This window comes from Parasteatoda tepidariorum, chromosome 8 (genome assembly GCF_982258835.1).
Source record: "Parasteatoda tepidariorum strain Cologne lab strain chromosome 8, Ptep-v5.0, whole genome shotgun sequence".
Lineage (NCBI taxonomy): Eukaryota > Metazoa > Arthropoda > Arachnida > Araneae > Theridiidae > Parasteatoda > Parasteatoda tepidariorum.
Window position 1 is genome coordinate 67587101 of NC_141762.1, and position 16685 is coordinate 67603785.

Here is a 16685-nt window from a genome sequence, read left to right on the forward strand (position 1 = left end):
ACCTTTGACTGAGAAATATTTTCACTGTGGAGGAGTTTTAAATTCAGTATTTGTAGTTGTTGCTTGTATCAATAAGCATGTTTTAGAGGGCTTTTTTTAGTTGCTAAATTATTTTTTTCTTTTTAATCAATATGATTGAACCAAGGCACCTTGGAATGATTTTCCATAATTTCTAAAAATTCTGAAGTTTGTAACGGAGTTTGTTCACAAAAAAAAATTATTTTTATGGACAGAGGTATAATGTTTATTGCTAAAGTTTAATATATAATTAAAATTTTTACTTTCTGCATAGATAAATGAAAAATTAAAATTGGACCATGGTACCTCTAACAGTCTCCACTATAGATTTCTCAAGATAATAGGAATGATCTCCTAAAACAAGTTAGAATAACTGAAGTCTAAATAATTTTTTTACTTTTTGGTTGACATTACATTAGGATAAATAAAAGATCAAATTTTGACTTAAAAAAAAAACCCAACTATTTTCATCAAAACTTTATTCATAGCAATATCCCACTTCAAATACCATATTTTTTTTGACAAAATATGACCATAAAACATATGGCATACCATTACCATAACCATTTTAAGCCATATCCAATTGTGGCAGTCTATCTTTTTTTTTTTTTTTTTAGTTGAATAAAATCTATTTTCCTCTTGCAGATTTGTGTGTTTTTGTCATTTTGAATATATGAATGAATAATGCCACTGTAATGGTATTTGTGTGTCTTGTCTATCACTAAAGTTGTAACGGGATCAGTGAGGAAAAAGTTGCGTTTTTTTAAATAAAAAAGAGACTCGAAAATAAACAGCCTTATGATTGTCACTAACAGTAATTAGCTATCGAGATTTAATTTGTATAATTATAATATCTATTGCAACTATTTGTTGTAAAGATTCCTCATTTTAGTGAAACATTGCTGTGTTTCAATTCTCTTTCGATGATATTGTTTCACTCACAAAATCTAATATTTGACATTAAATTTTTAAAAAATCACGTTTTTTCTGATAAAAAATTGCATGGTATAGATCAAATATGGTCTTGATTTACATTGAAATTTTCCTGATATACCTAGAAGAGTCAGATTTTTTTTTTTTTTCTGAAATTTAGGGGAACCCTAATTACATTCACAATTTTATTCAAATTTGGAAAATAAATTTAAGACTATTCTGTAACTTTTATCTTAAATTTCTTAACTAGAATGGGAGAGTAAAAAGTTTTTAATTTAAATATTTTTTTAATTATTATTATCAGGGCTAGGTTGAAACTCAAAGACCATACTTAAATTTGCTGCAATATACGCATTCACAGTATACTCATTCCTTTTAGAATCACAGTATTAATCTAGCATAATTTAGTTGAAATTGGGAAGTTCCTTTTATTTGATCCTGTTTTGTTTGATTTTTTAAGCTGTATCTTTCCAGAAAAAGAATGCTATTGAAATAACTATTATTTAGGTTAACATGTAAAAATTCATTTTATTTCATCCCAATTCTTTTATTTTATTTATTTTTTTTCTTCAGAAATGTCGAAATTCCTTTTATTAAACTTAATGATCACTCAAGTAGTCCCCTTTTGTTCTCACTTTGCGACCCCATCAATACAAGAGAAATTTTATGCAATTTTATCAGTTATGCGTACTTTAATTGTTATTTGAGTCAGTTGTCGTAGCTCTTTTACGTCGCACTAAAGCTACACAATGGGCTATTGGTGACGGTCTGAGAAACATCCCTGAGGATGATCCGAAGACATACCATCACAACTTTGATCCTCCGCAGAGGGGATGGTAGCCCGACGACCTGCACTCGAAGTCGAGCACTTTACGGTAGAACAGTTTAACGAGGACCAATACCACACACCTTCGGTCCCTACGCAGACTAATCCAAGTGGTCACCCACCCACAATCAATTGTCTAAATGTTTGTCAATTATCTAAAATATTTGTATTCTTCCCTCTAATCTGCCACAACCTACTGCTTCTTTAATTGCGATTGACTTCCAGAAATAAGTATTTTTCTTCTGTGCTTAACTTTGAAAGTAAGCATAAAATCTACATATGTAGCGAGTGCATCTATCATTTCCCTTCATAAATAATTTAGAATCATCAGCAAATATTAAGTCAGAAAAGTGTACGCAGAAGGGATCGTATAATTATATTTAGTACGGAAAAAACAAAAACTCTTTAAAAAAGAAACTAAATCACTAGGCAAGAAAGTGGAATGAAAAGCAAAAGAACCAACTGGATTACCTGAGGAAACTTGGAGGTGTTTCTAACACTAGCGTTTTATTTACTGCGTTTTTTCTTATGCATATACAAATTTTTTATGTTTGTAGTCCCACATTCCATAGTGTAGGTTTGATAAATTTCGACGGCGTTTTGGTTTTTTCTGTTTTAAACAATTGGCTTTATTTTTGACAAAATTGTTAATATGCATCATGATATTAAAGAAGTATTAGCGAAGTTGTAAAGAAATCAAAATTTAGACTTTTCTGTACTTCATACTTTTTGTAGAATTTTTATTATTGCCCACCAAATTTTTTGACGGAATAATAATAGATAGTTGTGCTTCAAACTTCTGCTTAAAATTTTTTATTTAAATAATAAAAAGTGCTTTAGAATTTATAACTATATAGGACTAGTTTTTAAGTACGAAAAGAAGGTTTCATGGAACGGTACTTTATGTCAACATATTTGACGGTAGATTCAAATTAATTCATGAGATTATTAACCTACATAGTTGTTTATTTATAAAATTGTGCGATATATATAAGGTGTCAGCCAGAAGTTCTACGCATCCCAACCAGATATCTCTATTTTTTGTGCAGAATAATCTAATTAGGAAAATATACGAAGAGAAAAAAAACTAATGTCAACCTAACTTCGATAGGTTCTACATATGTTTTAAACTCTTTTATACGTGTTTTGCCAAAATTTAGATCTTTTGTATGAATATTAGTTTCTCGCATTAAGAAATCATTATTTAACCTTACATTTGGAATTTTTTTCAACAATGTCTATGTTTACTTTTGTATTTAATTTAACACAATGAATTAAAAAGAAAGTTGCTTTAGAATTACAACAATGAAATATCAGAGAAGTTCGTATAAAATATTATTGTTGCGCATTATTGACAAAAATATAATAATTGTTGAAAAGTGCAACAAAGGTATAAAAAAATTTTATGATCATTCTTTTTTGAGCTATATTCAGAAAAGGTTGTCAATTTTGACTGCGATTTTCAAAAGCTTTAAAAAAGTGTGTAATTATGAGTGATTTGTATCACCAAAGAATGATTTCTTACTGGCTTAAGCAGAGGATGAGGTTTCCTCTCTATAAAAGAGCCATTATTAATCACTGGTTAAACCAGTTGAAAGAACATCCTCGACCTCTATGTAAGTATAAAATGCAATTTTTTTTTGCATATCTTAAATCATGTAGCTAAAATTCAAGAGAGGTAATTCAAATGCATGCGGTCAATAGCATGATACAATATGAAAAATGTCCTTTAAATGAAAATGTGTATTTCTTGTATATGTTTGGTTGAAAATAATGACATTTTAATTTGGCGACATTTTATTTTAAGAGCACGCATCAACAACTTAAGTAAAGGAAAGCATTTTATAAATATTTGCTAAGTTTTTTTGCAATAAAAGACTTTATCTACCTCCTTGAAGTTTCCTTGCTTTTGAAGCGCTAGGAAGCGAGACATCCGACAATTCATTTAAAGATTGGTAAGTGCGTGATGGTCCTTTTTATGAGTCAAACGCGTTTTCTTTATAAAGAATTAATAGTTTCATCTTGAAGTTACAAAAGAAAGAAAGTTGAAATTTGTTGTACAGTAGGTAATGGTTAACAATTTGGGGCCCCTCTTAGATTTGGCGATTTGAACATAAATTTTTTATCAACTATCTCTTGTTTAAATATGTACTTTTTCATAAAAAATATCAATATATTAACAATAAAAATATCAATATATTATCAATTAGCATAAAAATATCAATATATTAACAAGTCAATAAATACTTGCAGTTAATTGTAGGAATGTTCCTGCCACTAATGCCATTATATCATTATGTCAAAAACGTTAAGGTTAATCAAATAATAAACAGATGTAAATAAAAAAAATTATTAGAAAAGGCTTCATATGTAAAAACAAATTACATGGAAACTATATGTATTCTCTAAAAAAAGGTATAGGTAGGAAAATTTTTCAATTTAAAGAGAAAGATGATAAGAGCCGAAATTTCATGGGCACTAATCTCAGATTATAATTTTCCCGAAAAGTAGAGTGATATATTTTATTCTGTCAAATAACAAGAAATTAAATAAAACATCGATTGAAGAAATTTTAGGCTTGGCCAGTATTTCTTACAGAAAAACGTCAGTCTTTCCTAATATACAGTAAGTTAGTAAATATGGTAAGTTACAGACATTAGGTTTCATACAAACTTTCTAAAAAAAAATAATATGATAGCTACGAATTGTGTTTATTCTTAGATGAACCATTCATTATAAAATTTTACTTTTGTTTATTGAAAATATAAAAATTTTAATAACATATATTTTAAATTTAAATGTTTTTAATAAATATAAATTTTTTTCATTTTAATTCTTTTGGCATTTTGTTTCTTTAAATTGTATTATACTTGTTAGTATTGTAATGTTTTTCTTCTTATTTTTATCTGTAGCTGAGGTTGTAGTGAATGTTGATGAACGCTGCGATGGTAGCGGAGATGAACAGACTCATATGTCTGGCGATGGATTGTCTGACACCACTGAGTAAGCATAACTCTTTTTAAAATTCCTTAAATTGAAATATATATATATAGTGTAAATATTTTTTCTTTCAATGAATGCAATGATTCTTTTTATTTTTTAGCTTGCATCACGTCCACAAGGACGATGAAGATTTTGATCTTCTTGAAAAAGGATTGTATGAACATACCAGGTACGGTGTTTTGGTTGATGATAAGTAATTTACTCTTTATATAAACTAATATAGATTTCTATTGTGCTAATGATATAAAAAAATATTTTTGGCGAATTTGTTACCAAATTGAACTCAATCCACCTTTTTTTTAAACTTGACATGCTTAATATCATTAATCAAAATATATTTTTTGGAGACACTTAAAATAATATGCCCGTTCTAGTAGATATGTATTTAATTTATCTGAAAAAGGAAATTGTAAATAATTTTTCTTTCATTGAATACTTATAGAATTTTTAATTTTTTATTTTATTTTTATAATTTGAGCTCTCTTATCGTACAGTGAAATGATAGAGATTTCGCTCTTTTTAAAATAGGTTGTATGAATATAAGTGTTTTGGCTAATAATAGGTAATATTCTCTTTGTATAAATTAGTGCAGATTTTTACAAGCATTCTGCGAATGCTTGGGAAAAAAATTTTATTTATGTGGAATTTCTTATCAAATTGTATTCAAGCATTGTCTTTTTCTTCGTGACATATTTATATAATAGATTATTTTTTTCCTCGCGGCAATTAAAATAGTATGATAGGAAATTATGATAGGAAAATATAATTAAAATATTTATAGATATCTTATTTATCCTTGTACAGATATTTAATTTATTTACAAGTATACTTCATGATTTTATTTATAATTTTAGTTCGATGAATTGGGTCGATGAAGATTTCGATCTTCTTGAGAAAGGATTGTATGAGAGAACGAGTTATGGTGTTTTGGATACTGATAGGTAATTAACTCTTTATACAATTCAATGATCAGTATTGTACTAAAGATTTAAAAATATTTCGGGGCAATTTATTATCAAATTGAAATCAAGCCTTATACGTCTTCCCACTTGACTTTTTTTTAAATTAAGTGAATTGAATTTTTTTCGAGGCATTTAAAACAATAAACTAGTAATATTTATATATTGGGAGTACAAATTAGTTCGGTCCGTTTTTAAAAGATGGCTCTGCTTGTTATATAGTGACAGCAGGTTTCGATGGTTTCAGATAGGTTAAACGTCTGTCAATAATATTCAGTTAATACATAGCATAGTTTATACATAGCTGTAGTTTATATCACTTTGAGTTTCATACAAAAACCCTGTTTTTACTTTGTTGAATAACTCAAATTTTGTGGTAACGAAGCACCATTTGCGGGAGGTTTTATGTTTCTGCTTTAATTGGAAGAAAAGTGCAGCTGAAGCGCATCGAATGCTTGTAGAAGTTTATGGTGACAACTGATAAATCATTCAGGGAATGGTTTCGACGTTTCAAGAATGGTGAATGATGAATCGTTAATAGTTTTGTATACTATGAGCTGCTACAACCTGGTGATTCCATTACGGGTAGTCGGTACGAGCTACAATTGATTCATTTGAGCCGTGCATTACGAGAAAAAAGGCCGGAATACGAGCAAAGACATCACAAAGTTATTCTTCTGCGTAATAACGGTCAGCCTGATGTCTCAAAAGTCGTAAAAAATTATTTGGAAACGCTCAAGTGGGATATTTTACCGCCCCCGCTGTATTCGCTGGACATTGCTCCTTCTGATTACTGGTTGTCAGACGGATGCAGCACGATTTGGCAAGTCACCAGTTCACTTCTTTCGCAGAAATCGAAAATTGGCTCCTAACTTGGATCGCCTCTGAAGACGAGACAATTTTTCGAGATGGAATTCGAAAATTGCCTGAGAGGTGGGAAAAAGTAGTAGCCAGCAATGGACAATACTTAGATTAATCTGTTTATTCATTTTGTTCTGAAATAAATGCATTTTTGACCACAAAAAAACGGACCGAACTAATTTGTACTCTCAATATAATAAATGAAATCATGAAATGAGATTGTATGTAATTCTTTTTTCAAAAAATACAATAATGTTTTATTTTCATTTATAATTTTAATTTAAACAAGTTTCATATTTATTTTACTATTATGGCTTAATTTTTTTTTTCAAATTTATTATTGCATAGGTGAGAGGGGCTATAATGCAGATGTGGTAGTTAAGACAAATGGAATATTTCTGTCACTTATCACTTAAAATATTTCTGTAAATTTTGTAAGATTGCGAAAATTCTGTTTCTCTTACACATGCAGCTGCATGAAAAGAAATTTTAATGTTAAATAAAAATTTAATAATGTTTTTACTTATAGTTGATTTAAATTTTAATTTTGATGATTAAATAAATATTGAATCTTGACTAATTGGCTATTTTTTAGTATGCTAAGAAATATCATTCTAAACAATTTTCGCTTATAATTTAGACTATACCAATGATATACAATTTTTTAACCTTCCACTTAAATTATTCAGCGATCTTCAGATACAGAGAAGTTATACAATATTAATACAGTAATTGACTATTCGCGATCGCAACGAACTATAGGGGGCGTGGTTGTATGAGACGCTTACCTGCGATTTCTATATGAACCGTCATTCAGTTACTCTGGAGACGTCGTTAATGTAGCGTGTAGCATTGCAACGTTCCTTCTTTAATGTGGCTTATTAAATTTAAAAAAGAAAAATGCTTGATCTTCTTTCTTATACAACCGAAAACAAAATGGTATCTCTTTTTATTAGAGAAGGAACATCCAAAACACATCGGAAAAATATTTGTACATTAACAGAAAAAAATATGTATATTCTTATAAGAGTTAAAACCTAATGCCCGAGAAATAGTATTACTAAATTTAATGATATAACATGAAAGGCCCATTTAAACTTTACATTCTATAGTTTTAAGAATCATATTAGTTCAAAAATTAAAATGAACAAAAAGTATACATAAGCCTCATAATTTTATGAAATTTAATTTTGTAAACAACGTTTTTTGACAACAATTTTTATCAAAAAATTTCAAGTTTCAATAAAAATCATTATTTAGAAACTAAGAAACGTAAAATAAAGAATGCTGACGAAACAAAAACAAAAAAAAAAAAGACAATTCTTTTTTGTCGCCATTTTTAGTGCTACGAATATTCGTCTTTGGGATTTGCCAAAAACAAAACAAGATGCAATTTTATTTTTTCAGGAGGGAAATATTTTACCGAAAAAACGAAAATGTACCAATTCCCACAACATAAAACTTTATCTTGGTAAACGTACGTTTTGGAAATGTTATTTCATTTGGAATCTTATTCATCAGAGTTCATATGGCGATATGATTGTTTTGAATCTATGCTAAACTCTATATCGGCTCATTTTCCACCGAAATCCGATTAACTATTTTGATTTTAAATAAAGTGTTTTATTTTATGAATTGTCGCAAAAATTTTAAGTGTAGATTAGCGGCTCTTAAAAACCGCCAAATCTGTAGCGGCGGTGGCGTTAATACGTTAGTACCGAATTTTTATTCCATACTTTTCTGAATCATATTACTTCAAACATTGGAATATACAAGAAGTATACATAAACACATAATGTTATACCATTTAATTTTTCAAAAAAAGTATTTTGAGAACAATTTTTATCAAAAAATTATAAACTAAAAAACGGAAAATAAAGAATTCTTAGGATAAAAAAACGATTTTAAGAATTCTTTACATTGAAATAAAAACTTTCATATTGTTTCTTTTTTTATTATTCTTATAGTTCTTAATCAGACGTAAAAACCCATTCTGTAGTGTAGAGCAGTGGTTCTTAACCTTTTTAAGCCGCGACCCAAATTTGAGAAATATGTTCATGTCGCGACCCAAAAAAAAGTCAAAATTAGGCTGAGTAAGCCACAATGACTTCTTCTAGGAGGTGTTGGTATTACTTATTATTTGGTGTATTACTAACTTTTTTGGTTAGACTCAGCGCGACCCAAGAAATATGCTTCGCGACCCAATTTTGGGTCGCGACCCATAGGTTAAGAACCGCTGGTGTAGAGAACCATCATCAAATGAAAAAAAAATATTTACAAGCAAATTTTTTATTGTAAAAATCATTGCACTTACCTGATTTATGATTCCCGGAGAATTCCAAAATGATAAGTTCCTTGTTTGAAAACTTTATTCTCAAATAATAGATACATAGTTTATACCTTCATTACTTTTAGCTAACATACTACACAGCAAAATTTTATAATTGATATGAATTTGAATATGTAGCTAAAAACAGAATAGCTGAATTCTAGTTGAACTTATTCTTTCAAAATTAAAAAAAACTTACCAAGAAAACGATTTAAATTAATTAAGAATCAGCAGAAATGGCACTATTTCAAGTAACTTGGATAATTTTTTATTGTTGTTTTCCGAATTATATGGATACAGAAATATATACTATTCTATAACTATTACAATTCTGTATGTTCTGAATTCATATTTATTCACTGGAATGACGAAAGCAATGTTGACTTCACTTTAATTCGTAATGAATTGAAGACAGAAGAAATGCATTTTACCTTAATACACACATCTGTAACAGTATCCGAAATCGGAAGTCATCAGTTGCAAGTTTGTTGATAATAGAAATTAAAAATTATTGAAGAATGTTTCTTCAAATGTTTGGCGTGTTCTGTTCCTGAAAGATTTACTAATATTCTGGAGATTTTTTTCAAGTTCTTCGGCCTTTTCCTTAGGGAAATTGTGTTTCCTATTTGCTGCTAAAAAATGGCGTCTGATTCAGTCAATGACTTTGATGGAACTAAATGAAAACGTGATAAATTAATGTCCGATATTTACAGGCTCCCGCTAGACGGCGTACTCGAGCGTTGCGATCGCGAATTGACTTATACCATCCATAAAATTTTCTGACTCGTGTTTTTTTTAAAAAAAATAACTTGTTTTTAATAAGTTTTTTTTACTGTTTTGAAATGCAATTACATTTTAAACTTTATTTTAATTTTAGGAATGTATTTTGTCAAGCTAATTTAAATAATTGTTTTTCTGTTTGATAAATGCTGAGATAAAAGATAATTGAGAAAAATTTCTTAAGCCATATAACAATCCTAATTTTATTTCTTTTCATGCAAATTATGACTTTTATAATTTTTTTATGATAGGAAATTTTACATATTAGCGATTTATCTGTTTAATTTCCACGTTGCTTTTATTTCAGGTTAGTTACTCGTATTAGAGTAGTTTACGAACAATAATTTATTTATTCAAATGTGGTTTAATTCTATAACACTTGGTAAGAAGAAATCCTAATTCATGAGATATTAATGATTTTTATAGGAAAACTCGTGTTGACGTGATTGTGAAGACCGTGGTTGAAATCGCGGTGAGAAAGAGAGTCACCGAGAAAAAAGGATTCTTTGAATCCATCAGTAGTTTGTACGGTTGGTTTAAAAGGTTCTTCTAAAACTGTGCACATATAGGTAAGATCGAAAATTGTTCTCTCTTATACTTTATACTCATTAAATTTCTAAAAGCTTCTGATTTATTCGTCCTATTGACTTAGTCTGGAATTTATTTGATTTTAGTAAGAAAATTTTTTTTAAAAAAAATACATCTTCTGTCTATAAAGATTAAGTCTTATCACGTTTGACTCCTTGCCACAAATAAATTCAAGATGGCGGCTAAATTTCGTCAGGGGGGGAGGGACAAACTTCAGACTTTCATATTAGGCTCAACAAACCTCAACTTTAAACATAAATTAAAATCTTTCTTCCAATTATTTATTATTCAATAACATAGGAGCTCGCCTACACTGCAGTTTTCATATAAAGAGAAGTAATGATCAATTGATCAACGTTTATACAGTCCATAAACACTTTTTGTGGAAAGTACATTTTATTTTATTTTTATATTATATCCGTCTTTGAACAACCGACCCAATTTTGGGTTAGCGACCACTAACGTTCAACTCCGTAGCCTCGTAACTTTGAACCAATCCAGAAGACAAGGAAAAATCCTGGATCAGTACCCCCAGAGGTTTTGATTTGTTATGGGAACATGGAGGACTTTGCAACTCGACAAATTTAAAGTGCATCAGTCACCATTTACTACACGGGGAGTCTTTGGCCGGCGGGGATCGAACCCACGAACTATTGGCCTTGGACCCAGTGCACTACCTACCAGGCTATCCCGGCCCCTGAAACGTGCATTTAAAAGAAGAAGAAAAATTGTTGCGTTTTTTTTCTTGTTGAGAAAGATACGTTATTTTAAAAAAAATTATACGTTATAATACGTTAAAATACGTAAAAAAAAAAACGTTATTTATTTATTTCTTTTTCTTTTGCACTGAATCATAAATACAATATTAATGCAATGCATGATGCCATGAAATGTTATTTTGAATTATTGTTTTCCTGATTATTAAATTCGTTGAGACACATAATAATAATAGCACAATTATAAGGGATACAACATACATGGCCTTAAACTTTCTCCTGTTAATTTCAAATCATTAAGACTTATAATAATAAGAAACAGTTCCTAATTGTCCTGATTCCGCGGCTTCATTTCCTCATTAAACGTTTGTTCCAGATTGATAACTCGCATTATTATATTATTTATATCAATAATTTATTTTTTTAATATGATTGAATTTGATAACAAAACAACTTTAGGCAAAGAAATTATAATTTATGTGAATTTATTATTTTTGCAGAAGAACATTTGTTGGTGTGTTTGAGAAAGATTGGCTGAATGCACTATGTAAAGAAAAGCAAAAAGGTGCAAGGAATTCTGAAAGTTCTCAAGAAATTTATTCTGTTGAGAAATATTGAAGAATATTTTGACCATACCATATTTGAACTATTTCATAAACAAGCCAATGCTCTTTACAAGCCAATCAAATGTGTCTAAAAAAAAAAAAAAAAAAAAAAAAAAAACTTCTTAAGAAAGTGTGTTTGCATTACGTTTAATAAATTACGGGTAAAAAAGAAGAAAAAAAGATCTTGTTATATTTTGCAAAAAAAGAAAAAAAATACAAAAAAAGACTTGTTTCTAATACGTATAATAAATAATGCATAAAAAATTCGTGTATTTTGCAAAAAAAAAAAAAAAAAAAAAAAAAAAAAAACTTCTCAAGAAAATTTGTTTTCTATTCTCTCCATAAATTATGCGTATAAAAGGAGAGAAAAAAAAATCTTGTAATTGTTAAAAAAAATATATATATATATATATTTGAGAAGCCTTATCTTCAATACATTTACATTTAATGACTTATGGGCAAGAAAGAAAAAAAATTCTTGTTACATTTTGTAAAAAAAAAAAAAAAAAATTGGGGTGTAATGCGACAGGCCTCCTTGTGGTGCACCCTGGGTAACGCTAAATCTGTCGCAACGTTGCTCTGCTTCTTCCTTTTCTTTTTAGCATTTGAAAATGGCAGTTACTATGGTAAAGAAAAGGCTGCTTATCTTTGCAGTAAGGATGAAAGCTAATATTTTCCTTATAATTCCACTTTTAGGAATCGTTTTTAATTCATTGTAGATTGTATAATGATGTCAGAGGACACCATTTGGTACTAATATAAATATTTCTAAAAAGCAATTTTGTAGTATCTTTAAAAGTATTTTTTCAGCGCGTTGTCTGAACTTGCAGGAGGTTTTGCGATTTCCACATCTCGCACTTTGCGATCGCCTGGCTAATCCTTATATCACCTCACTGAATATGTTGGTCAAATTTTGGAGCACCTTATGTAGTACATACATTAGAGAGGATACTCAGAGATAATTGTATAGCTTTTTGAAATGCCTATTTATTTGAAAATTGATTTCATATTAAAATATGAGGAACATGATTTCCAAAAATTCCCTTTATTTTCAGAAAAAGTTATAGAAAATTTAAAAATATTTTTATTTTGTTCAAAAATGCAAAGTTCTTGGGCAATTATTTAACACTAATATGAGAAAATACTTTTTGCCACATTTCCTTTAGAACAAATTTTAACATTATAGGTAAATTTTAAGAGAAGATTATTATGCATATTTAGAACATGAGATGCAGTGTCAATGAGGCCCCCTTGTGCCCCGATTAATTCGTTTATAAATTTGGTGACTTGGCCTCGCATCCCAGAAGAACGCCTTCATACGACCTTATTCCCAGAAAGCTGGAAATGATTTTATTTCATTTTGGGCAAAAAAGAAAAATATGTGTTTGCGACGGTTCCTGAAATGAGCTAAACTTTTGAGATCCAAAAAACTGCTACCTTCTTCGGTCTTATAACATTTAAAAGATACTTCATTTGCAAAATTTAATTCAAACCATAGAACAATATATTCCGCCTCGAGTGATATACAGCGATGCAAATTTTGAAAACAACAAACTAGAATGTATTGTTCTTACTAAATTTACCAATCAAGACCCCTTGGATATCGTAACTGTTTTGTAGATAGTGACAGAAAACTAGTTAGAAAAAGCAAGCGTTAGTGACTTTTGGAGAAGAAGATATTAGATGAAATTAGGAATTTGAGTGAGGGGCAGTAGGAAATAACAAGATTAAATAGAATTTTCTTTTTCTAACTTTCAAATTTTACTTTTGAAAAACACAACAAAAATATTTGCGAATCTCAAAGAAAATAATAACACTTTAAGCTTGGATATATCGAATAATTTTTCAAAGAATTACAGAAATCAATTATTCTTTCATGAATTTTAGTGTTTCCATTTTGTGAGCCTTAAAAGATTTGAGGACCTGGGGTTTCACAGATGGTGTTTCTTTGTCACGGAACACATTATTTGTTTTACATATAATGAACGTGGAAAGGAGAATCAAGATAGTTTTTATTATTATTCCTACACGCCTTCATTGGCTGCGATAGTACTTCTACTTTTTTCAGACAAGAAAAAACAAAATGCTTAAACTTTTCCGGAAAATTTCCAGTTTTAAAAGGAATATGTTTCTGTTTTCATGATCCTAAGAGTATGCTTAATTAGGTTTCTGATGCAGGGGCCAAATTTATAAGGTATCTATATATACGAAAGAGAACAAAGCTATTCGTATCCTAAGTCGCTTACATCTCTTTCAAAAGAGACTCTCGAAAGTTAATTTCAAATTGGCATGTTTGCCTACAACCGAGGCATCTGCATGACAAAACTGTCCTGAAGGCATACCTTCAAGTGCAACTGTTAAACCTTCCTTGTTGCCCAAGACTGAGAATGGAGGCCGAACCATAAAAAGATTCCGATTTCAAATACCACCAGAGGCTCCAAAACTACTGAACAATGTTTCATGTTCCTGTAAAACCAGATGTCAAGTCATTTGCTCTTGTAGCATAGAAGGAATGCAATTTTCAGTGATATGTGCAAACTGCAAGGGCCACACTTATAATGATTGTCTACATGAGGATCATACTTTAATGCTAGAAACATATTCGTATGACGAAGAAGGGGTCTCACTTCAAAACACTTTCGAACGTGAAGATCTGGAAGATGTTCTTAAAACAGATGAAAACATTTCTGGACTATCTTAAGTCATAAAGAAAAATATTATCAAAAATGAAGCAATTTTGCAATAACCTTTTATGCATTTTTTATGTTTACGAGTTACTTATAGATTACTAGTTGTATATATTATTAGTTATATTTATATATTATTAGTTATATTTATATATTATTAGTAACATATTGTTATTTTACTTTTGTTATCAGATTGCTATTGCTAAACGTTTATTAGCTGTAATACAATGAACATTATTGTGACTTTCTTGTTATTCATTCCTATAAGCAATATAGTATATATTTTTTAAATTGCCTGAAAAGAAAGCATTTTTCATAACCTTCCGCTGCTTTGTAAGTGAAATCAGAAAATAAAATAACAATATGTTAAAGATAAATTTACCATTAAATGATTCACTTAATGTAATATCAATGTGAAAAGTAAAATCATTTGAACTCAATGGAAAAATAAAACACTGAACGTGTTGGATATATTGTAATAATGAATAGGGTCGAGTTTTAAAATTATAGGTTAATATAGGGAAAACAAAGGCCTTCACATGTATAAGCAGAGAACAAACACATAAAATTGATATTAAAATCAGACCCCCTTGCGCCCAACTAACTCTTCTATGAATTTGGGGATGGCCGTATGTCTAGGCATAATTTGGGGCTTGGTTGTTCTGTATTAAAAAAACAATAATAAGAAAAAAGAACGATGTTTTTATTAAAATTACCATACTGTAATAAAAATAAAGGTTTTTAATGGGGTTGAATAATTCTGTAATAAAAATACTAGGGAGGAAGACCCGCGCTGAGGATTTTAAATTATTAGCCAGTAAATTAGCTAAATATCAAAAGTATTCGCCAATTTTCGTAAGACTTCGCCAAATGCAAACCTGACAGTTTTTCATTATTATTTTTTTTCACGATAGGAAATTATTTTAAGATAGTTTGTTTCAGGATTGTATTATTTGGACTCAACTCTAAGCGGTTATACGGCGCATCTGCCGAAAATTACTGCAGTCTAATACAAAAACACTGATTTAATTAAAAATAATTAATTATGATGTGATCAAGTATATCACATAATTGATTCTTCAAACAAATCATCAAGACGTTCTGTAACTAAAGAAAGGGGTATCTTTCTATCTGTATCCTTCGAAGGATCTGTATCCGTGTCGTGTACATCAAAACTTAGTATTTGAGGTTTATTCTTTTTTCATTAAGAATAAGTTAGTGAATGTTTTAAATAAAATAAAGACTATGAGATTTTCAAAACGTACGCCCATACTACGGAATATGACCACCTGTCTGCGTAATGCAATTTTAGCTTTCTAACGGTAGGCCGCAGAGGCAGATTCTCATACTTTTGCATTAGCATGCGCACATTACCTCTTCGCATCCTAATGCAAAATAATACGAATTTGTCACTTGTACGTCTTTTTCTTACCTCTTGCTTTCTCAGTTTATAGTTTGCATGTCCTTTCCACGGTTTTGCATAATGGGACCAAATTATTCCCATTGTGTGCCCCGAATTATCTATAAATTTGTGGCTTGGTATGGATGTAATCAAATAATCTTAATTAAAACAATACATCGGAATAAATTTCAATCGCAGTTTAAGTAGCACACATGAAGGCTGTCGGGTAGCAACTTATTGACTTCGATCACGCCCCTACAATGTTAAAATTACTTTTAACTGTTTGAGATCCATTCTCAGTCCTAGCAGTCCGATCACCGTCAAGAAATAATGAAATAATCTATCCATGATGGCCCAGTGGATAGAGAATCCTACTTCAGTCCGATCCTCAACTCCGCTAACACCATCCGATTGCATGCAATGTACGTGTATATAAAATCTATGGAATCGAAAGTTCCGTGGTGGGTCACTGAGAAGGAGCATGAGTACAGACAGTTGGAGAAAATTTTCATTCCCTTCAAATCTATGGATGGTGTTTTCTACACTAGAGAACGCTGCAAACTCGGGACTGCCTAAATTTCCGGGTTACTGTTTCAGTTGTATTTTAAAGCCATTTGGCATCATTGTGTTTTGAAATTCTTGCAAACAATGTATTTGATTACTTATTATTTATGTTTACAATGCTAACAATACTTGTGTTTACAATACTAAAAGTGTTAACACTAACGTAAGATGGTGCATAGCTTGAGCTTGTAACACGAACAAACAGTAATAAACAAATGGAAAGAGGCCAAATCAAGACTGTCAAAAAAGCGAGTTATTCAAAATCTAGCAACCATGTCACCTTTTTTAATAATAAATAACAAAATAACTAAAACACATTTTCACTCCAAACTCCCCAGAATTACATAATAACATTAATATCTTATAAAAGACGGCAGATTTGAGCTCAGAAATCATCTGATTTTTTTCTTTTAT

At 29.8% G+C, this 16685-nt stretch overlaps 1 protein-coding gene across 1 annotated transcript; it reads left to right on the forward strand.

Annotated features, from left to right (window-relative positions):
• Window positions 1–4505: 4505 nt before the first annotated feature.
• Window positions 4506–11701, forward strand: LOC147806244 (uncharacterized). Its single transcript, XM_087149439.1, has 5 exons — window positions 4506–4780; window positions 4881–4949; window positions 5635–5721; window positions 10136–10278; window positions 11514–11701. Exons 1-4 carry the CDS (start codon window positions 4662–4664, stop codon window positions 10260–10262), a joined length of 402 nt encoding a protein of 133 aa, XP_087005565.1. The 5' UTR covers window positions 4506–4661; the 3' UTR covers window positions 10263–10278; window positions 11514–11701.
• Window positions 11702–16685: the final 4984 nt, after the last annotated feature.